At 53.1% G+C, this 21,170-nt stretch overlaps 3 protein-coding genes across 5 annotated transcripts in view; 2 read left to right on the forward strand and 1 right to left on the reverse strand.

Moving 5' to 3' along the window:
• The window catches only part of LOC128849939 (IgGFc-binding protein-like), a 49,556-nt gene extending 47,965 nt beyond the window's left edge, over nucleotides 1–1,591 (reverse strand). Inside the window, exon 1 of one of the 2 annotated variants that reach the window (XM_054052674.1) lies at nucleotides 1,202–1,591. The gene's annotated coding sequence lies outside the window, so the exon portion shown is untranslated. Of the gene's footprint in view, nucleotides 1–1,187 lie in introns of both variants that reach the window. The other variant, XM_054052672.1, reaches the window with a different exon arrangement.
• A 2,918-nt stretch (nucleotides 1,592–4,509) lies between these two features.
• Nucleotides 4,510–14,504, forward strand: LOC104059721 (sushi, nidogen and EGF-like domain-containing protein 1). 2 transcript variants are annotated; one of them, XM_054052652.1, is made up of 8 exons: nucleotides 4,510–4,594; nucleotides 7,870–7,923; nucleotides 8,028–8,063; nucleotides 9,625–9,755; nucleotides 11,351–11,632; nucleotides 13,228–13,365; nucleotides 14,147–14,337; nucleotides 14,440–14,504. In XM_054052652.1, exons 2-8 carry the CDS (start codon nucleotides 7,878–7,880, stop codon nucleotides 14,441–14,443), a joined length of 828 nt encoding a protein of 275 aa, XP_053908627.1. In that variant the 5' UTR covers nucleotides 4,510–4,594; nucleotides 7,870–7,877; the 3' UTR covers nucleotides 14,444–14,504. The 2 variants fall into 2 exon arrangements, with proteins under 2 accessions (XP_053908627.1, XP_053908626.1); XM_054052651.1 differs by having other exon boundaries at nucleotides 14,420–14,441.
• A 2,659-nt stretch (nucleotides 14,505–17,163) lies between these two features.
• The window catches only part of LOC128849927 (IgGFc-binding protein-like), a 30,715-nt gene continuing 26,708 nt past the window's right edge, over nucleotides 17,164–21,170 (forward strand). The window contains exons 1-2 of the mRNA XM_054052649.1: nucleotides 17,164–17,283; nucleotides 19,251–19,332. Of these exons, the coding sequence (XP_053908624.1) occupies nucleotides 19,266–19,332 (67 nt within the window). The 5' untranslated portion in view covers nucleotides 17,164–17,283; nucleotides 19,251–19,265. The remainder of the gene's footprint in view (nucleotides 17,284–19,250; nucleotides 19,333–21,170) is intronic.

The following is a 21,170-nucleotide window of genomic DNA, read 5'->3' on the forward strand; positions in this document are numbered from 1 at the left end:
ATTTGGACCCAAAAGGTGGAATTAAGACCCAAAACCATGAAGTTCAGACCCAAAAAACGTGAAATTTGGACCCAAAACCGTGAAATTCGGATCCGAAAGGTGAAATTCAGACCCAAAAATGTGAAATTCAGACCCAAAAGGTGAAATTCAGCCCCAAACCCATGAAATTCGGACCCAAAAGGTGAAATTCAGAACCAAAAACATGAAATTTGGAACCAAAAACATGAAATTCAGAGCCAAAAGGTGGAATTTGAACCCAAAACGTGAAATTCAGACCCAAAAGGTGAAATTCAGACCCAAAAGGTGAAATTTGGACCCAAACCCATGAAATTCTGACCCAAAACGTGAAATTCAGACCCAAAAGGTGGAATTTGAACCCAAAAGGTGAAATTTGGACCCAAAACCATGAAATTCGGACCCAAAAGGTGAAATTTGGACCCAAAAGGTGAAATTCGGACCCAAAAGGTGAAATTCAGACCCCAAACCATGAAATTCAGAGCCAAAAGGTGAAATTCGGACCCAAAAGTTGAAATTTGGACCCAAAAGTTGAAATTCAGACCCAAAAAGTGGAATTTGAACCCAAAACGTGAAATTTGGACACAAAAGGTGGAATTCGGACCCCAAAACATTAAATTCAGACCCAAAAGGTGGAATTCAGACCCCAAAACCATGAAATTCAGACCCAAAATGTGAAATTTGGACCCAAAACGTGAAATTCAGAGCCAAAAGGTGAAATTCAGACCCAAAAGGTGGAATTCAGACCCAAAACCATGAAATTCAGACCCAAACCCATGAAATTCAGACCCAAAATGTGAAATTTGGACCCAGAAGGTGAAATTTGGACCCAAAACGTGAAATTTGGACACAAAACCCTGAAATTCAGACCCAAAAGGTGAAATTCAGACCCCAAACCCATGAAATTCAGACCCAAAAGGTGAAATTTGACCCAAATTTGGATCTTCTCGGAGCCGGTGGTGCCCCCGCGGGCGCCCGACAGCGTTGGGATGGAAATCCCGGATTTGGATCCCATCGGAGCTCCTTCCGAAGGGAAGGAAGGGGGAAAAAAAATTCCTGATTTTTGGGTTTTTTGAGGATCGATTTCAGGCGACGGAGTTGAAGGGACCCAACGAGGTTCCTCCCGAAAAGTTGGGGTGGAGGGAAGGGAAAAAAAACGGGATAACACTCACCGGCGTTGTCCCACCTCAGCGTCTCTCCGTGATTTCCATGGATTGGAAAGAAGGGGGGAAAAAAGCGGAGTTTGACCCCAAAATGGCCCTTTTTATAACCAAAGGAAGGTCCTTATCTCGGTTTTCCTGGGAAGGATTTGGCCGATTTCCCGGCGAGGATTTGGCTCCGAAAGGGCTGAGAGCAGCGGGATCTGCTGGAAAAGGACCCGGAGAGGGACGCGACCTCGGCATTCCGGGAATGGAGGGAACGAAGAGGAGATCCGGAGTGGAAGAGAGGGCAATGATCCATAGGGAATGGAGGGAGGGGTCCGAAATCCATAGGGAATGGAGGGAGGGGTCCAAAATCCATAGGGAATGGAGGGAGGGGTTCAGAATCCATAGGGAATGGAGGGAGGGGTCCAAAATCCATAGGGAATGGAGGGAGGGGTCCGAAATCCATAGGGAATGGAGGGAGGGGTCCAAAATCCATAGGGAATGGAGGGAAGGGGTTCAGAATCCATAGGGAATGGAGGGAGGGGTCCAAAATCCATAGGGAATGGAGGGAGGGGTTCGGGATCCATAGGGAATGGAGGGAGGGGTTGAAAATCCATAGGGAATGTTTGATGGGTTCAGGATCCATGGAGAACATTATGGTGGATCCAAGATCCATGGAGAACATCAGGAGGGGTCCAAGATCCCTGAGGAACATTGGGAGGGGTCCAGGATCCATAGGGAATGTTCCATGGGTCCGGGATCCATGGGGAACATCGGGATGGGTCCAAGATCCATAGGGGACGTTGTGATGGGTCCAAAATCCACCAGGAACGTCGTGGTGGCTCCAGGATCCATGGAGAAGGTTGGGATGGGTCCAGGATCCATGGAGAACATCTGACGGGGTCCAAAATCCACGGGGAACGTTGGGATGGGTCCAAAATCCATGAGGAACGTCGGGAGGGGTCAGAGATCCATGAGGAACATCTGATGGGTCAGAGATCCATGGGAGATGTTGTGGTGGATCCAAGATCCATGGAGAAGGTTGGGATGGGTCCAGGATCCATAGGGAACATCTGATGGGTCCAGGATCCATGGAGAAGGTTGGGATGGGTCCAGGATCCATAGGAGATGTTGGGATGGATCTGACATCCATGGGAGATGTTGTGGTGGGTCCAAGATCCATGGAGAAGGTCAGGATGGGTCCAGGATCCATGAGGAAAGTTGTGGTGGGTCCAGGATCCATGGGGAAGGTTGGGATGGATCTGAGATCCATGGGAGATGTTGTGGTGGGTCCAAGATCCATGGAGAACATTGGGATGGGTCCAGGATCCATAGGGAATGTTCCATGGGTCCGGGATCCATGGGGAACATCAGGATGGGTCCAAAATCCACCAGGAACGTCGTGGTGGCTCCAGGATCCATGGAGAAGCTTTGATGGCTCCAGGATCCATGGAGAACATCTGACGGGGTCCAAAATCCATGGGGAACGTTGGGATGGGTCCAAAATCCATGAGGAATGTCGGGAGGGGTCAGAGATCCATGAGGAACATCTGATGGGTCAGAGATCCATGGGAGATGTTGTGGTGGGTCCAAGATCCATGGAGAAGGTCAGGATGGGTCCAGGATCCATGAGGAACGTTGTGGTGGGTCCAGGATCCATGGGGAAGGTTGGGATGGATCTGAGATCCATGGGAGATGTTGTGGTGGGTCCAAGATCCACGAGGAACATCGTGGTGGCTCCAGGATCCATGGAGAAGCTTTGATGGCTCCAGGATCCATGGAGAAGGTTGGGATGGGTCCAGGATACATGGAGAACGTCTGATGGGGTCCAAAATCCATGGGGAACGTTGGGATGAGTCCAAAATCCATGAGGAACGTCGGGAGGGGTCAGAGATCCATGAGGAACATCTGATGGGTCAGAGATCCATGGGAGATGTTGTGGTGGATCCAAGATCCATGGAGAAGGTCAGGATGGGTCCAGGATCCATGAGGAAAGTTGTGGTGGGTCCAGGATCCATGGGGAAGGTTGGGATGGATCTGAGATCCATGGGAGATGTTGTGGTGGGTCCAAGATCCATGGAGAACGTTGGGATGGGTCCAGGATCCATAGGGAATGTTCCATGGGTCTGGGATCCATAGGGGACATTGTGATGGGTCCAAAATCCACCAGGAACGTCGTGGTGGCTCCAGGATCCATGGAGAAGCTTTGATGGCTCCAGGATCCATGGAGAACGTCTGACGGGGTCCAAAATCCACGGGGAATGTTGGGATGGGTCCAAGATCCATGAGGAATGTCGGGAGGGGTCAGAGATCCATGAGGAACATCTGATGGGTCAGAGATCCATGGGAGATGTTGTGGTGGATCCAAGATCCCTGAGGAACACCGGGATGGGTCCGGGATCCATAGGGAACATCTGATGGGTCCAGGATCCATGGAGAAGGTTGGGATGGGTCCAGGATCCATAGGAGATGTTGGGATGGATCTGAGATCCATGGGAGATGTTGTGGTGGATCCAAGATCCATGGAGAAGGTCAGGATGGGTCCAGGATCCATAGGGAATGTCTGATGGGTCCAAAATCCACGAGGAACATTGGGAGGGGTCCAGGATCCATAGGGAATGTTCCATGGGTCCGGGATCCTTGGGGAACATCGGGATGGGTCCAAGATCCATAGGGGACGTTGTGATGGGTCCAAAATCCACCAGGAACGTCGTGGTGGCTCCAGGATCCATGGAGAAGCTTTGATGGCTCCAGGATCCATGGAGAAGGTTGGGATGGGTCCAGGATCCATGGGGAAGCTTTGATGGCTCCAGGATCCATGGAGAAGGTTGGGATGGCTCCAGGATCCATGGAGAAGCTTTGATGGCTCCAGGATCCATGGAGAATGTCTGACGGGGTCCAAAATCCATGAGGAACGTTGGGATGGGTCCAAAATCCATGAGGAACGTTGGGATGAGTCCAGGATCGATGGGGAACGTTGGGATGAGTCCAAGATCCAGAGCTCCTCCCCATCCCTCCTGGATCTTCTCCCACCCAAAGCCTTTTCCCGGGATATTTTGGCCCCGTGACCTTTTCACGGTCCGAGGTCAGAAAAGAGGGAAAGGTCATTAATTAGTGATTAATTATCCCAAATCCCTCCTGGGAATTCCAGTGGAAATGTCCTCTCCCCATCTCCGGTCAAATCCTTCTCTGGGAACACCGAGAAGCTCAGGAGGGGCCAAAGGTCTCCTGGAGCTCCACCATCTCCACCCACCGGGGGAGGAGGAGGACACGGATTTTGCCCATTCCGGGTTTTTTTTTTTGGGAGGAGGGTGGGAATGAAGGGGGGGGGGAGGGAGGGGGTTAAAAAGAAGGAGCGGAGAGTCGGAGAAGTCATTCCGTGGTGGGATTGGGACCTCTTTGCTCCTCTTCCAGAGGGAGAAACAGGAGAGGAGGTAAGAACTTCCCCTTCCCGTCACGTTGGGAGGGGTCCAAAATCCATGGAGAAGGTTGGGAGGGGGTCCGAAATCCATGGAGAACGTCTTGATGGGTCCATGAATCCATGAGGAACGTTGGGATGGGTCCAAAATCCATGGGGAGCTTTGGGATGGGTCCAAAGTCCATGAGGAACATTGGGATGGGTTCAAAGTCCATGAGGAACATTGAGAAGGGTCCATGAATCCATGAGGAGCTTTGAGATGGGTCCATGAATCCATGAAGAATGTTGGGATGGGTCCATGAATCCATGAGGAGCATTGGGATGGGTTCAAAATCCATGAGGAACGTTGAGAGGGGTCCAAAATCCATGGGGAACGTTGGGATGGGTCCAAAGTCCATGAAGAACATTGAGAAGGGTCCATGAATCCATGAGGAGCTTTGAGATGGGTCCAAAATCCATGGGGAACGTCTTGATGGGTCCATGAATCCATGAAGAACGTTGAGATGGGTCCATGAATCCATCAGGAACGTTGGGATGGGTCCAAAGTCCATGAGGAACGTTGAGAGGGGTCCAAAATCCATGGGGAACGTCTTGATGGGTCCATGAATCCATGGGGAACGTTGGGATGGGTCCAAAATCCATGGGGAACGTTGAGATGGGTCCAAAGTCCATGAGGAACATTGGGATGGGTTCAAAGTCCATGAGGAACATTGAGAAGGGTCCATGAATCCATGAGGAGCTTTGAGATGGGTCCATGAATCCATGGGGAACGTTGGGATGGGTCCATGAATCCATGAGGAACGTTGGGATGGGTCCAAAATCCATGAGGAACGTTGAGATGAGTCTATGAATCCATGAGGAACATTGGGATGGGTTCAAAATCCATGAGGAACATTGAGAAGGGTCCAAAATCCATGAGGAACGTTGAGATGGGTCCATGAATCCATGAGGAAGGTTGGGATGGGTCCAGGATCCATGGGGAACATCTGATGGGTCCAGGATCCATGGAGAAGGTTGCAATAGGTTCGGGACCCATGGAGAATGTCGGGATGGGTCCACGATCCATGAGGAACGTTGGGATGGGTCCAAAATCCATGGGGAACGTTGAGATGGGTCCAAAGTCCATGAGGAACGTTGGGATGGGTCCAAAATCCATGGGGAACGTCTTGATGGGTCCATGAATCCATGAGGACCTTTGAGATGGGTCCATGAATCCATGAGGAACGTTGGGATGGGTCCAAAACCCATGAGGAACGTTGGGATGGGTCCAAAGTCCATGAGGAACATTGGGATGGGTTCAAAGTCCATGAGGAACATTGGGATGGGTCCATGAATCCATGAGGAGCTTTAAGATGGGTCCAAAATCCATGAGGAACATTGGGATGGGTCCGAAGTCCATGAGGAACATTGAGAAGGGTCCATGAATCCATGAGGAACGTTGAGAAGGGTTCAAAATCCATGAGGAACGTTGAGATGAGTCTATGAATCCATGAGGAGTGTTTGGATGGGTCCAAAATCCATGGGGAACGTTGGGATGGGTCCAAAGTCCATGAGGAACATTGAGAAGGGTCCATGAATCCATGAGGAACTTTGAGATGGGGCCAAAATCCATGAGGAACGTTGAGATGAGTCTATGAATCCATGGGGAGCGTTGGGATGGGTCCAAAGTCCATGAGGAACATTGGGATGGGTCCATGAATCCATGAGGAGCTTTGAGATGGGGCCAAAATCCATGAGGAACGTTGGGAGGGGTCCAAAATCCATGAGGAAAGTTGAGATGGGTCCAAAATCCATGAGGAATGTCTTGATGGGTCCATGAATCCATGAAGAATGTTGGGATGGGTCCATGAATCCATGAGGAACTTTAAGATGGGGCCAAAATCCATGAGGAACATTGAGAAGGGTCCATGAATCCATGAGGAGCTTTGAGATGGGTCCATGAATCCATGGGGAACGTTGAGATGGGTTCAAAATCCATGAGGAACATTGGGATGGGTCCATGAATCCATGAGGAGCTTTGAGATGGGGCCAAAATCCATGAGGAACGTTGAGATGGGTCCAAAACCCATGAGGAACGTTGGGAGGGGTCCAAAATCCATGAGGAACGTTGAGAAGGGTCCATGAATCCATGGGGAACATCTTCATGGGTCCATGAATCCATGAAGAATGTTGAGATGGGTCCTAAATCCATGAGGAACGTTGAGGTGGGTCCATGAATCCATGAGGAACGTTGAGGTGGGTCCAAAATCCATGAAGAACGTTGGGATGAGTCTATGAATCCATGAGGAACATTGGGATGGGTTCAAAATCCATGAGGAACATTGAGAAGGGTCCAAAATCCATGAGGAACGTTGAGATGGGTCCATGAATCCATGAGGAAGGTTGGGATGGGTCCAGGATCCATAGGGAACATCTGATGGGTCCAGGATCCATGGAGAAGGTTGCAATAGGTTCGGGACCCATGGAGAATGTCGGGATGGGTCCACGATCCATGAGGAACGTTGGGATGGGTCCAAAATCCATGGGGAACGTTGAGATGGGTCCAAAGTCCATGAGGAACATTGAGAAGGGTCCATGAATCCATGAGGAGCTTTGAGATGGGTCCATGAATCCATGGGGAACGTTGGGAGGGGTCCAAAATCCATGGGGAACATTGGGATGGGTCCGAAGTCCATGAGGAACATTGAGAAGGGTCCATGAATCCATGAGGAACGTTGGGATGGGTCCATGAATCCATGGGGAACATTGGGATGGGTCCATGAATCCATGAGGAGCTTTAAGATGGGTCCATGAATCCATGGGGAAGGTTGGGATGGGTCCAAAGTCCATGAGGAATGTCTTGATGGGTCCATGAATCCATGAGGAACGTTGAGAAGGGTCCAAAATCCATGGGGAATGTTGAGATGGGTTCAAAATCCATGAGGAGCGTTGGGATGGGTCCAAAATCCATGGGGAACGTCTTGATGGGTCCATGAATCCATGAGGAGCTTTGAGATGGGTCCAAAGTCCATGAGGAGCTTTAAGATGGGTCCATGAATCCATGGGGAACGTTGGGATGGGTCCAAAGTCCATGAAGAACATTGAGAAGGGTCCATGAATCCATGAGGAGCTTTGAGATGGGGCCAAAATCCATGAGGAACGTTGAGATGGGTCCAAAACCCATGAGGAACGTTGGGAGGGGTCCAAAATCCATGAGGAACGTTGAGATGGGTCCATGAATCCATGAGGAACGTTGAGATGGGTCCCAAATCCATAAGGAACGGTTTTTGACGACCTCTTGACCTTCTCCAGGAGTCGCCATGACCTCCGCCGCCATCTTCCTCCTCGTTTTCCTCCTGGAATCCGGTACGTTCCACCGCCGCCCCCGGAGACCATCGTTGGGTGGGAAAACCGTGGAGGAAAGGGTTAATGGTCCTCCTCCTCCTCTTCTTCTTCTTCTTCTCCTCCAGGAGCCGTGAGGAGTCTCCAACCGGAACGAGACCGAGGTGGGGCTTCCGGAGGGGATCCCGTGGGCCAAATCCATGGGGCAAATCCATGAGGTGGATCCCATGGGGCAAATCCATAGAGGACCTCCATGAGGTGGATCCCATGGGCCAAATCCATAGGGGACCTCCATGAGGTGGATCCCATGGGCCAAATCCATGGTGGACCTCCATGAGGTGGATCCCATGGGCCAAATCCATAGGGGACCTCCATGAGGTGGATCCCATGGGGCAAATCCATAGGGGACCTCCATGAGGTGGATCCCATGGGCCAAATCCATAGAGGACCTCCAAGAGGTGGATCCCATGGGGCAAATCCATAGAGGACCTCCATGAGGTGGATCCCATGGGGCAAATCCATAGGAGAACTTCATGAGGTGGATCTCATGGGCCAAATCCATAGGGGACCTCCATGAGGTGGAATCCATGGGGTAAATCCATGGTGGAACTCCATGAGGTGGATCCCATGGGCCAAATCCATAGGGGACATCCATGAGGTGGATCCCATGGGGCAAATCCATAGAGGACCTCCATGAGGTGGAATCCATGGGGTAAATCCATGGTGGAACTCCATGAGGTGGATCCCATGGGCCAAATCCATGGGGGACCTCCATGAGGTGGATCCCATGGGCCAAATCCATAGGAGAACTCCATGAGGTGGATCTTGTGGGTTAAATCCATAGGGGACCTCCATGAGATGGAATCCATGGGGCAAATCCATAGGGGACCTCCACGAGGTGGATCCCATGGGCCAAATCCATAGAGGACCTCCATGAGGTGGATCCCATGGGCCAAATCCATAGGGGACCTCCACGAGGTGGATCCCATGGGCCAAATCCATAGGAGAACTGCATGAGGTGGAATTCATGGGCCAAATCCATAGAGGAACTCCATGAGGTGGATCCCATGGGCCAAATCCATGGTGGACCTCCATGAGGTGGATCTCATGGGGCAAATCCATAGAGGACCTCCAAGAGGTGGAATCCATGGGGCAAATCCATGGTGGACCTCCATGGGGTGGATCCCATGGGCCAAATCCATAGGGGAACTTCATGAGGTGGATCCCATGGGCCAAATCCATGGTGGACCTCCATGAGGTGGATCCCATGGGGCAAATCCATAGGGGACCTCCATGAGGTGGATCCCATGGGGCAAATCCATAGAGGACCTCCATGAGGTGGATCCCATGGGCCAAATCCATAGAGGACCTCCATGAGGTGGAATCCATGGGGTAAATCCATGGTGGAACTCCATGAGGTGGATCCCATGGGCCAAATCCATAGGGGAACTCCTTGAGGTGGATCCCATGGGCCAAATCCATGAGATGGAATCCATGGGCCAAATCCATGGTGGACCTCCAAGAGGTGGATCCCATGGGCCAAATCCATGACCCGATTCCCATGGATGTCCCCATGGACCAACTCCCTTCCCTCCCCTCCAGAAGAAGACCACCTCCACTCGTAGGTCGCCCCTTTCCGATGGAGGAATTCCCAATCCCGAGGGGGCTTTTCCCCCCCCCCTGGAATGGAACCCTTTGGAGGTCCTTCTCCTTTTCCCCCCACAGCGTCTCTCCTCTATCCCTACGGATCCGATGAGGGCGACCGGAAGACCCCCAAATTGGACGATGGGACCTCTCCGAAGGTCTCCCTCTCCGTCCCTTTCACCTTCTACGGCAAAAAGCACCGAAGCCTCTACGTAGGTGTGGTGGAACTCCATCTCTTCGTTCCACCTTCCGTCTTATCCCACCGCCAACGTCCGCCCCTTTCCCAGGGGATGGGGAGGCGCCGTTACCTCCGTGGGGTCATTCCCGGTGGCCCTCAAAGCATCTCCAGATGATCGCCGAGACCTCCATCAAATTCATGGGGTGGATCCCATGGGGCAAATCCATGGGGGACCTCCATGAGGTGGATCCCATGGGCCAAATCCATAGAGGACCTCCATGAGGTGGATCCCATGGGGCAAATCCATAGGAGAACTCCACGAGGTGGATCCCATGGGGCAAATCCATAGGGGACCTCCACGAGGTGGATCCCATGGGCCAAATCCATGGGGGACCTCCATGAGGTGGATCCCATGGGGCAAATCCATAGGAGAACTCCATGAGGTGGATCCCATGGGGTAAATCCATAGAGGACCTCCATGAGGTGGATCCCATGGTGTAAATCCATAGGGGAACTCCATGAGGTGGATCCCATGGGTCAAATCCATGGGGGAACTCCATGAGGTGGATCCCATGGGGCAAATCCATAGGGGACCTCCACGAGGTGGATCCCATGGGCCAAATCCATGGGGGACCTCCATGAGGTGGATCCCATGGGCCAAATCCATAGGAGAACTCCATGAGGTGGATCCCATGGGGTAAATCCATAGAGGACCTCCATGAGGTGGATCCCATGGTGTAAATCCATAGGGGAACTCCATGAGGTGGATCCCATGGGGCAAATCCATGGGGGAACTCCATGAGGTGGATCTCATGGGGCAAATCCATAGGAGAACTCCATGAGGTGGATCTCATGGGCCAAATCCATAGGAGAACTCCATGAGGTGGATCCCATGGGGTAAATCCATAGGGGAACTCCATGAGGTGGAATCCATGGGGCAAATCCATAGAGGACCTCCATGAGGTGGATCCCATGGGGCAAATCCATAGGGGAACTCCATGAGGTGGAATCCATGGGGCAAATCCATGGGAGAACTTCATGAGGGGGATCCCATGGGGTAAATCCATAGGAGACCTCCATGAGGTGGATCCCATGGGGTAAATCCATGGGGGAACTCCATGAGGTGGATCCCATGGGCCAAATCCATAGGGGACCTCCATGAGGTGGAATCCATGGGCCAAATCCATGGGGAACTCCATGAGGTGGATCCCATGGGCCAAATCCATGGGGGAACTCCATGAGGTGGATCCCATGGGCCAAATCCATGGTGGACCTCCACGAGGTGGATCCCATGGGCCAAATCCATAGGAGAACTCCACGAGGTGGATCCCATGGGCCAAATCCATAGGAGAACTTCATGAGGTGGATCTCGTGGGTTAAATCCATGGTGGACCTCCATGAGGTGGATCCCATAGGTCAAATCCATGGTGGACCTCCATGAGGTGGATCCCATAGGTCAAATCCATGGTGGACCTCCATGAGGTGGATCCCGTGGGCCAAATCCATGGTGGACCTCCACGAGGTGGATCCCATGGGCCAAATCCATGGGCCAAATCCATGGTGGACCTCCATGAGGTGGAGTCGAGGCCGTGAGGAGGGCTTTGGTGACCCCTCTCCCATCTTCTCCAGGTGAACAACAACGGCGTCGTCTCCTTCGACGCGAGGGTCGCTCAGTACACTCCGGACCCTTTTCCGTTGGCCGACGGACGCCCTTTCGTGGCTCCGTACTGGGCCGATGTGGACAACGTCTTGGGAGGAGAGGTCTTCTACCGAGAGACCACCCAAGAGGCCCTCTTGGAAAGGGTCACCGAGAACATCAACCGATACTTCCCCACCGTCCCCTTCGCCGCCGCGTGGGCGTTCGTGGCCACCTGGGACCACGTGGCCTATTACGGCTCCAACACCAACAAGGTGAGGACCTCCACTTGGGGGCCTTCACAACCCCTTCCTTCCTCCTCACAGCCTTTGGGGTGGTCTTCACGACCCACGGGTTGGACCTCCAATGCCTTTATGGACCTTCACGACCCATATATTGGACCTCCAACCCCTTTGAGGGTCTTCATGACCCACGGGTTGGACCTCCAATGCCTTTATGGGTCTTCTTGACCCACGGGTTGGACCTTCAAACCCCTTTATGGGTCTTCTTGACCCACGCGTTGGACCTCCAACCCCTTTACAACCCACGTGTTGGACCTTCAACCCCTTTATGGGTCTTCTTGACCCATATATTGGACCTCCAATGCCTTTGAGGACCTTCACGACCCCTGTGTTGGACCTCCAACGCCTTTATGGGTCTTCTTGACCCATATATTGGACCTTCAACCCCTTTATGGGTCTTCACAACCCATTTATTGGACCTTCAGCCCCTTTGAGGGCCTTCACGACCCACGGGTTGGACCTCCAACCCCTTTATGGACCTTCACGACCCACGTGTTGGACCTCCAACGCCTTTATGGGTCTTCATGACCCATATATTGGACCTCCAACCCCTTTATGGGTCTTCACGACCCACATATTGGACCTTCAATGCCTTTATGGGTCTTCATGACCCACATATTGGACCTCCAACCCCTTTGAGGGTCTTCACGACCCACGTGTTGGACCTTCAACGCCTTTATGGGCCTTCTTGACCCACGTGTTGGACCTCCAACCCCTTTATGGGTCTTCTTGACCCATATATTGGACCTTCAAACCCCTTTATGGGTCTTCTTGACCCATGGGTTGGACCTCCAACCCCTTTATGGGTCTTCTTGACCCACATATTGGACCTCCAACCCCTTTGAGGGTCTTCACGACCCACATGTTGGACCTTCAACGCCTTTATGGGCCTTCTTGACCCACGTGTTGGACCTCCAACCCCTTTATGGGTCTTCTTGACCCATATATTGGACCTTCAAACCCCTTTATGGGTCTTCTTGACCCATGGGTTGGACCTCCAACCCCTTTACAACCCACCTGTTGGACCTTCAACCCCTTTATGGGTCTTCACAACCCACATATTGGACCTCCAATGCCTTTATGGGTCTTCTTGACCCATATATTGGACCTTCAGCCCCTTTGATGGTCTTCACGACCCACGGGTTGGACCTTCAACCCCTTTATGGGCCTTCATGACCCACGTGTTGGACCTCCAACACCTTTATGGTTCTTCTTGACCCATATATTGGACCCCTTTATGGGTCTTCTTGACCCACGTGTTGGACCTTCAACCCCTTTATGGTCCTTCACGACCCACATGTTGGACCTTCAACCCCTTTGAGGGCCTTCACCACCCACGTGTTGGACCTTCAACCCCTTTATGGTCCTTCTTGACCCACATATTGGACCTCCAACCCCTTTGAGGGCCTTCACAACCCCCATGTTGGACCTCCACCTCCTCCTTTGGCCTTTGTGACCTCTTCCTTCCCCCTTCTCTCGCCCTTTATGCCCCATCTCCACTGTGTCCTCCTCATCTCCTCCTCCCACCACCCACGGGATCCTCTCACCGCCCTTCTTCTTCCCCCCAGGGCAACACCTTCCAAGCTCTCCTGACCTCCAACGGCGAGACCTCCTTCATCGTCCTCAACTACTGGGACATCCAGTGGACCACGGGGGCGGCGAGCGACGGTGACCCCGATACCGGCCTTGGTGGGACCCCAGCGCACGTAGGTGGACACCAAAGGGGGTGAGGGGTGGAGGGAGGGAGGAGGTTGAAGGCTTCGGTCATGGTAGAAGGTCCTCCATCACCTCTTGAGGCCAACGATGACGTTGGAGGGATCTCTTGAAGGCTTCGCTCTATGGTAGAAGGTTCCTCCATCACCTCTTGAGGACAACGATGATGTTGGAGGTATCTCTTGAAGGCTTCGCTCTATGGTAGAAGGTCCTCCATCACCTCTTGAGGCCAACGATGACGTTGGAGGGATCTCTTGAAGGCTTCGCTCTATGGTAGAAGGTCCTCCATCACCTCTTGAGGCCAACGATGACGTTGGAGGTATCTCTTGAAGGCTTCGCTCTATGGTAGAAGGTCCTCCATCACCTCTTGAGGCCAACGATGACGTTGGAGGGATCTCTTGAAGGCTTCGCTCTATGGTAGAAGGTCCTCCATCACCTCTTGAGGCCAACGATGACGTTGGAGGGATCTCTTGAAGGCTTCGCTCTATGGTAGAAGGTCCTCCATCACCTCTTGAGGCCAACGATGACGTTGGAGGTATCTCTTGAAGGCTTCGCTCTATGGTAGAAGGTCCTCCACCACCTCTTGAGGCCAACGATGACGATGGTGGACGTTGGAAATGGGTTCTTTGGGGCCGCAGGAGGTTCTTCAAAGCTTTGAGGTCACCCCTTAAGGTCATTTTGGGACACCACCACCACCAGGAAGTGGTTGTCCCACCTCGTGGACCTCTTTGGGGTGGGGTTAACCCCTTCCAACGCCATTGTCTTCTCCTCCAGGCTGGATTCAACAGCGGCGACGAAACCAACTTCTACAACATTCCCGGCTCCCAAAGCGACGCCATCATCAACATCACCATGACCTCCAACGTCAACGTTCCAGGCCGGTGGGTCTTCCAAGTAGATGACTTCAAGGTGACGGGAGTCCCCACGGAGGCGCCCAAAGTCGCCGACATCAGCAATTGTTGGCTGTAAGTTGAGGGGTTTTGGGGTGGACACCAAGAGAAGAAGAAGAATGAGGACTCCGGTGAAGAACCGGTTCCTCCTCTGAAGTTCTTGAGATCTTTCTGCAGGTGAAACGATGGCTCCAGAGCTGAGGAACCTCCTTTGACCCCATCCTTCTCATCTCCAGAGCTGAGGAACCCCCTTTGACCCCATCTTTGTCATCTCCAGAGCTGAGGAACCCCCTTTGACCCCATCCTTGTCCTCTCCAGAGCTGAGGAACCCCCTTTGACCCCATCCTTGTTGTCCCCAGAGCCGAGGAACCCCCTTTGACCCCATCCTTGTTGTCCCCAGAGCTGAGGAACCCCCTTTGACCCCATCCTTGTGGTCTCCAGAGCTGAGGAACCCCCTTGGACCCCATCCTTGTTGTCCCCAGAGCTGAGGAACCCCCTTTGACCCCATCCTTGTTGTCTCCAGAGCTGAGGAACCCCCTTTGACCCCATCCTTGTTGTCTCCAGAGCTGAGGAACCCCCTTTGACCCCATCCTTGTTGTCCCCAGAGCTGAGGAACCCCCTTGGACCCCATCCTTGTTGTCCCCAGAGCTGAGGAACCCCCTTTGACCCCATCCTTGTTGTCCCCAGAGCTGAGGAACCCCCTTTGACCCCATCCTTGTTGTCTCCAGAGCTGAGGAACCCCCTTTGACCCCATCCTTGTTGTCTCCAGAGCTGAGGAACCTCCTTTGACTCCATCCTTGTTGTCATCTCCAGAGCTGAGGAACCCCCTTTGACCCCATCCTTGTTGTCCCCAGAGCTGAGGAACCCCCTTTGACCCCATCCTTGTTGTCTCCAGAGCTGAGGAACCCCCTTGGACCCCATCCTTGTTGTCTCCAGAGCTGAGGAACCCCCTTTGACCCCATCCTTGTTGTCCCCAGAGCTGAGGAACCCCCTTTGACCCCATCCTTGTTGTCCCCAGAGCTGAGGAACCCCCTTTGACCCCATCCTTGTTGTCTCCAGAGCTGAGGAACCTCCTTTGACCCCATCCTTGTCCTCTCCAGAGCTGAGAAACCCCCTTTGACCCCATCCTTCTCATCTCCAGAGCTGAGGAACCCCCTTTGACCCCATCCTTGTTGTCTCCAGAGCTGAGGAACCCCCTTTGACCCCATCCTTCTCATCTCCAGAGCTGAGGAACCCCCTTTGACCCCATCCTTGTTGTCTCCAGAGCTGAGGAACCCCCTTTGACCCCATCCTTCTCATCTCCAGAGCTGAGGAACCCCCTTTGACCCCATCCTTGTTGTCTCCAGAGCTGAGGAACCCCCTTTGACCCCATCCTTCTCATCTCCAGAGCTGAGGAACCCCCTTTGACCCCATCCTTGTTGTCCCCAGAGCTGAGGAACCCCCTTTGACCCCATCCTTGTTGTCCCCAGAGCTGAGGAACCCCCTTTGACCCCATCCTTGTTGTCTCCAGAGCTGAGGAACCCCCTTTGACCCCATCCTTGTTGTCTCCAACCTCTTCCGGCGCAATAAATCGGCAACGGAGACGTTTCTTCACTTCTCCTGTGGTTTTTCACCCAATCTTTGGCCTCAATTTACTTAAATCCCCGAATTTTTGGCCTCAATTTGCTAAAATCCCCATTTTTTGGCCTCAATTTGTTTAAATCCCCATTTTTTTGCCTCAATTTACTTAAATCCCCAATTTTTTTGCTTCAATTTGTTTAAATCTCCATTTTTTGGCCTCAATTTACTTAAATCCCCGAATTTTCCCCCTTTTTCCCCATTCCCCCTCCTTTTTCCCCCCCATTCCCCCCTTTTTCCCCCTTTCCCCCCATTTCCCCCCTTTTCAACCCTTTTCCCCCCATTTCCCCCTTTTCCCCCGTTCCCCCTCCTTTTTCCCCCCCATTCCCCCCTTTTTCCCCCTTTCCCCCCATTTCCCCCCTTTTCCCTCCTTTTCCCCCCATTTCCCCCCTTTCCCCCCCATTCCCCCCTTTTCCCCCATTTCCCCCCTTTCCCCCCATTCCCCCATTTCCCCTTTTCTCCCCATTCCCCCCTCCTTTTTCCCCCATTTCCCCCTTTTCCCCCCATTCCCCCCTTTTCCCCCCATTCCCCCCTTTTCTCCCCATTCCCCCTTTTCCCCCCATTCCCCCCTTTTCCCCCATTCCCCCTCCTTTTCCCCCCATTTCCCCCCTTTCCCCCCCATTCCCCCCTTTTTCCCCCATTTCCCCCCTTTCCCCCATTTCCCCCTTTTCCCCCCATTTCCCCCCTTTTTCCCCCCATTCCCCCCCTTTCCCCCATTCCCCCCTTTCCCCCCATTCCCCCCCTTTTCCCCATTCCCCCCTTTTCCCCCATTCCCCCCTCCTTTTCCCCCCATTTCCCCCTCCTTTTCCCCCATTCCCCCTTTTCCTCCCCTTTCCCCTTCCCCCCATTTCCCCCCTTTTCCCCCCATTTCCCCCCTTTCCCCCATTTCCCCCTCCTTTCCCCCCCATTTCCCCCCTTTTCCCCCCCATTTCCCCCCTTTTCCCCCCATTCCTCCTTTCCCCCCCCCATTTCCAGATCCCCAAAACCCCTTTTTTTAACAGAAATCCCTCCCTTTTCCCCCTTTTCCCCCCTTTCTTCCCCCATTTCCCCCCTTTTTCCCCCCATTTCCCCCCTCCACCCCTCCAAGACCCCCCCCAAATCCCTCATTTTTTCCCCCCTTCCTTGGAATTTTGGGGCCGTTCCAACGAAAGCGAGAAGAGAACTCTCTCTTTCCCAACGCCCCCATTGCCCAATTCCACCGCTTTTAACTCAGTTCCCTCCGGGGCGTTCCTCAAAACACATTTTTTCACCCCAAATTCCCCTTTTTTTTCCCGCCAGCGATGACGTCAAAGCGCTGAGTGGGTTTGGATCCCGCGGGATTCCTCATCCAAACCTTCAGTTATCCCAATTTTTCCCTCAAATCAAGAAGGACAAAAAAAATTCCGGAGGTTTCGGAGGGTCCCGGTGAGGATTTGGGGTAAAAAACTTGGATTTAGGGCCAAAAAACCCACCGGGATTTGGGGACAAAAGAAGGTAAAGAGGGAGAAGAGTGGAAATCCATGGATTTTAGCCCAAATCGTGGGATTTGGGAGGGGAAAAGGGGTGGGAAGGGGTTTGGGGGGGAAATAGGGGAGAAATGGTTAAAGGGAGAGGAAATGGGGTTGAAGGGGAAGTTGAAAACGGGGGGAAATGGGGGAAGTGGTAAAAAATGAGGGGGGAAATGGGGGGGAAAAGGTGAAAGAAAGGTGGGAAAGGGGGTGGAAATGGGGGAAAAACCTATTGAAAGGGGAGGAAAAGGGGGAAAATGGTACAAAAGGGGGAAGTGGGGAAAGGGGGAGGAAGTAAAGAAGGGGGGAAATGTGGGGAAACGGTTGGAAGGGGAGAGGAAATGGGGGAAAAGTGTGGAAAAGGGAGGGGGGAAAGGGGGGAAAGGGGGGAAAGATGGGAGAAATGGTTAAAGGGGGGGAAAGGAATGAGGGGAAGTGGTGGGAAAGTGGTTAAAAGGGGGGAAATGGGGGGAAATGGGGTGGAAATGGGGGGAAGGGGGGGAAGGGGGGGAAACGGGGGGAAACGGGGGGGAAAGGGGGGGAAAGGGGGGGAAATGGGGGGAAAAGGGGTGGAAATGGGGGGAAACGGGGGGAAAGGGGGAAACGGGGGGGAAAGGGGGAAACGGGGGGGAAAGGGGGGGAAAGGGAGGGGAAACGTGGTGGAAAGGGGGGGGAAACGGGGTGGAAAGGGGGGGAAACGGGGTGGAAAGGGGGGGAAAGGGAGGGGAAACGGGGTGGAAAGGGGGGAAACGGAGGGGAAACGGGGTGGAAAGGGGGGGAAACGGGGTGGAAAGGGGGGAAACGGGGTGGAAAGGGGGGGAAAGGGAGGGGAAAGGGGGGAAACAGGGTGGAAAGGGGGGGAAAGGGAGGGGAAAGGGGGGGAAAGGGGGTGGAAAAGGGGGGAAACGGGGTGGGAAGGGGGGAAACGGGGTGGGAAGGGGGGGAAAGGGAGTGGAAAGGGGGGGAAAGGGAGTGGAAAGGGGGGGAAAGGGAGTGGAAAGGGCGGGAAACGGGGTGGAAAGGGAGGGAAAGGGAGTGGAAAGGGGGGAAACGGGGTGGGAAGGGGGGGAAAGGGAGTGGAAGGGGGGGAAACGGGGTGGAAGGGGGGGGGAAACGGGGTGGAAGGGGGGGAAACGGGGTGGAAGGGGGGGGAAACGGGGTGGAAGGGGGGGGAAACGGGGTGGAATGGGGGGGAAAGGGGGGGAAAGGGGGGGAAACGGGGTGGAAAGGGGGGGGAAAGGGAGTGGAAAGGGGGGGAAAGGGAGTGGAAAGGGGGGGAAAAGGGGGGAAAGAGGGGGAAACGGGGTGGAAAGGGGGGGAAAGGGAGGGGAAACGGGGTGGAAAGGGGGGAAACGGGGTGGAAAGGGGGGGAAAGGGAGTGGAAAGGGGGGGAAACGGGGTGGAAACGGGGGGAAACGGGGTGGAAAGGGGGGAAAGGGAGTGGAAAGAGGGGGAAACGGAGGGGAAAGAGGGGGAAACGGAGGGGAAAGAGGGGGAAACGGAGGGGGAAGGGGGGGAAACAGAGGGGGAAAGGGTGGGAAAGGGAGTGGAAAGAGGGGGAAACGGGGTGGAAAGGGGGGAATTCGTGGGAAAATGGTTGAAAAGGGGAAAAGGGGGATAAGAGGGGAATAATATAAGCTTAAAAAAAGCCGATTTTGGGGCTGAGTGAGGGCAAAAAGTGAATTTTGGGGCAGGTGCCAGAAAAAAATACGGATTTTGTGGCTGAGAGGGAAAAAACCGGGATTTTTGGGAGTTTACGGAGTCCGAGTGCACTAAAAACTTGAATTTTGGGCCATGCGGGAGGGATAAAGAGGAGAGGTTTGGGTCAGAGGAGTAGAATTTGGATGAAATGAGTGAATTTGATTGTTTTCATACTTTCCGCAGCCAAAAAATAAAGCCATGAGGGGCAACACGAGATGGGGAAAAACCACAGCGTCGCTGTGGGTCCGGACGGTCGCGGTGTGGAGTGAGTCCCAAAGGGGGAAAAAGGGGGGAAAAGTACCCTAAAAGGGGGAAAACACCCCAAAAAGGGGGAAAAAGAGGCACAAAAGGGGGAAAAAGAGGCACAAAAGGGGGAAAAAGAGGCACAAAAGGGGGAAAAAGAGGCACAAAAGGGGGAAAAAGAGGCACAAAAGGGGGAAAAAGTGGCACAAAAGGGGGAGAAAGAGGCACAAAAGGGGAAAAAAGAGGCACAAAAGGGGGAAAAAGAGGCACAAAAGGGGGAGAAAGAGGCACAAAAGGGGGAAAAAGAGGCACAAAAGGGGGAGAAAGAGGCACAAAAGGGGGAAAAAGAGGCACAAAAGGCAGAAAAAGCACCAAAAAAGGGGGAAAAGAGCCGCAAAAGGGGGAAAAAGTGACACAAAAGGGGGAAAAAGTGACACAAAAGGGGGGAAAAGAGGCACAAAGGGGGGAAAAGAGGCACAAAGGGGGGAAAAGAGGCACAAAAGGGGGGAAAAGAGGCACAAAAGGGGGGAAAAGAGGCACAAAAGGGGGAAAAAGAGGCACAAAAGGGGGAAAAAGAGGCACAAAAGGGGGAAAAAGTGGCACAAAAGGGGGAGAAAGAGGCACAAAAGGGGAAAAAAGAGGCACAAAAGGGGGAAAAAGAGGCACAAAAGGGGGAGAAAGCACCAAAAAAGGGGGAAAAGAGCCGCAAAAGGGGGAAAAAGTGACACAAAAGGGGGAAAAAGTGACACAAGAGGGGGGAAAAGAGGCACAAAGGGGGGAAAAGAGGCACAAAGGGGGGAAAAGAGGCACAAAGGGGGGAAAAGAGGCACAAAAGGGGGGAAAAGAGGCACAAAAGGGGGGAAAAGAGGCACAAAAGGGGGGAAAAGTGACACAAAAGGGGGGAAAAGTGACACAAAAGGGGGGAAAAGAGGCACAAAAGGGGGGAAAAGAGGCACAAAAGGGGGAAAAAAAAGACACAAAAGGGGGATAAGTGCTGCAAAAGGGGGGAAAAATGACACAAAAGGGGGGAAAGTGACACAAAAGGGGGGAAAAGAGGCACAAAAGGGGGGAAAAGTGACACAAAAGGGGGGAAAGTGACACAAAAGGGGGGAAAAGAGGCACAAAAGGGGGGAAAAGTGACACGAAAGGGGGGAAAAGAGACACGAAAGGGGGGAAAAGAGACACAAAAGGGGGGAGAAGTGCCATAAAAGGGGGGAAAAGTGACACAAAAGGGGGGAAAAGTGACACAAAAGGGGGAAAAGAGGCACAAAAGGGGGAAAAAGAGGCACAAAAGGGGGGAAAAGAGGCACAAAAGGGGGAAAAGTGACACAAAAGGGGGAAAAGTGACACAAAAGGGGGAAAAAGTGCCATAAAAGGGGGAAAAGTGACACAAAAGGGGGAAAAAGTGACACAAAAGGGGGAAAAGAGGCACAAAAGGGGGAAAAAGCGACACAAAAGGGGGGAAAGTGATATTCAATTCAATAGCCACCAAACCAATCGATAACCCACCCAATCGATTGGCCACTCCCCCAATTCAATAGCCACCCAATCAATCGATAACCCACCCAATCGATTGGCCACCCAATCAATCGATAACCCACCCAATCGATTGGCCACTCCCCCAATTCAATAGCCACCCAATCAATCGATAACCCACCCAATCGATTGGCCACCAAACCAATCGATAACCCACCCAATCGATTGGCCACTCCCCCAATTCAATAGCCACCCAATCAATCGATAACCCACCCAATCAATTGGTCACCCCCCCAATTCAATAGCCACCAAACCAATCGATAACCCACCCAATCGATTGGCCACTCCCCCAATTCAATAGCCACCAAACCAATCGATAACCCA

The sequence above is a fragment of the Cuculus canorus genome, chromosome 35, assembly GCF_017976375.1.
Source record: "Cuculus canorus isolate bCucCan1 chromosome 35, bCucCan1.pri, whole genome shotgun sequence".
Lineage (NCBI taxonomy): Eukaryota > Metazoa > Chordata > Aves > Cuculiformes > Cuculidae > Cuculus > Cuculus canorus.

Bases quoted from the DNA above. Each gene is read 5' to 3' on its own strand.
- LOC104059721 (XM_054052651.1), top strand. From the start codon at position 7,878: ATGACCTCCGCCGCCATCTTCCTCCTCGTTTTCCTCCTGGAATCCG. The intron at 8,064-9,624 runs GTGGGGCTTCCG...TTCCCCCCACAG, and splicing joins CCAACCGGAACGAGACCGAG to CGTCTCTCCTCTATCCCTAC. The intron at 9,756-11,350 runs GTAGGTGTGGTG...CATCTTCTCCAG, and splicing joins AAAAGCACCGAAGCCTCTAC to GTGAACAACAACGGCGTCGT.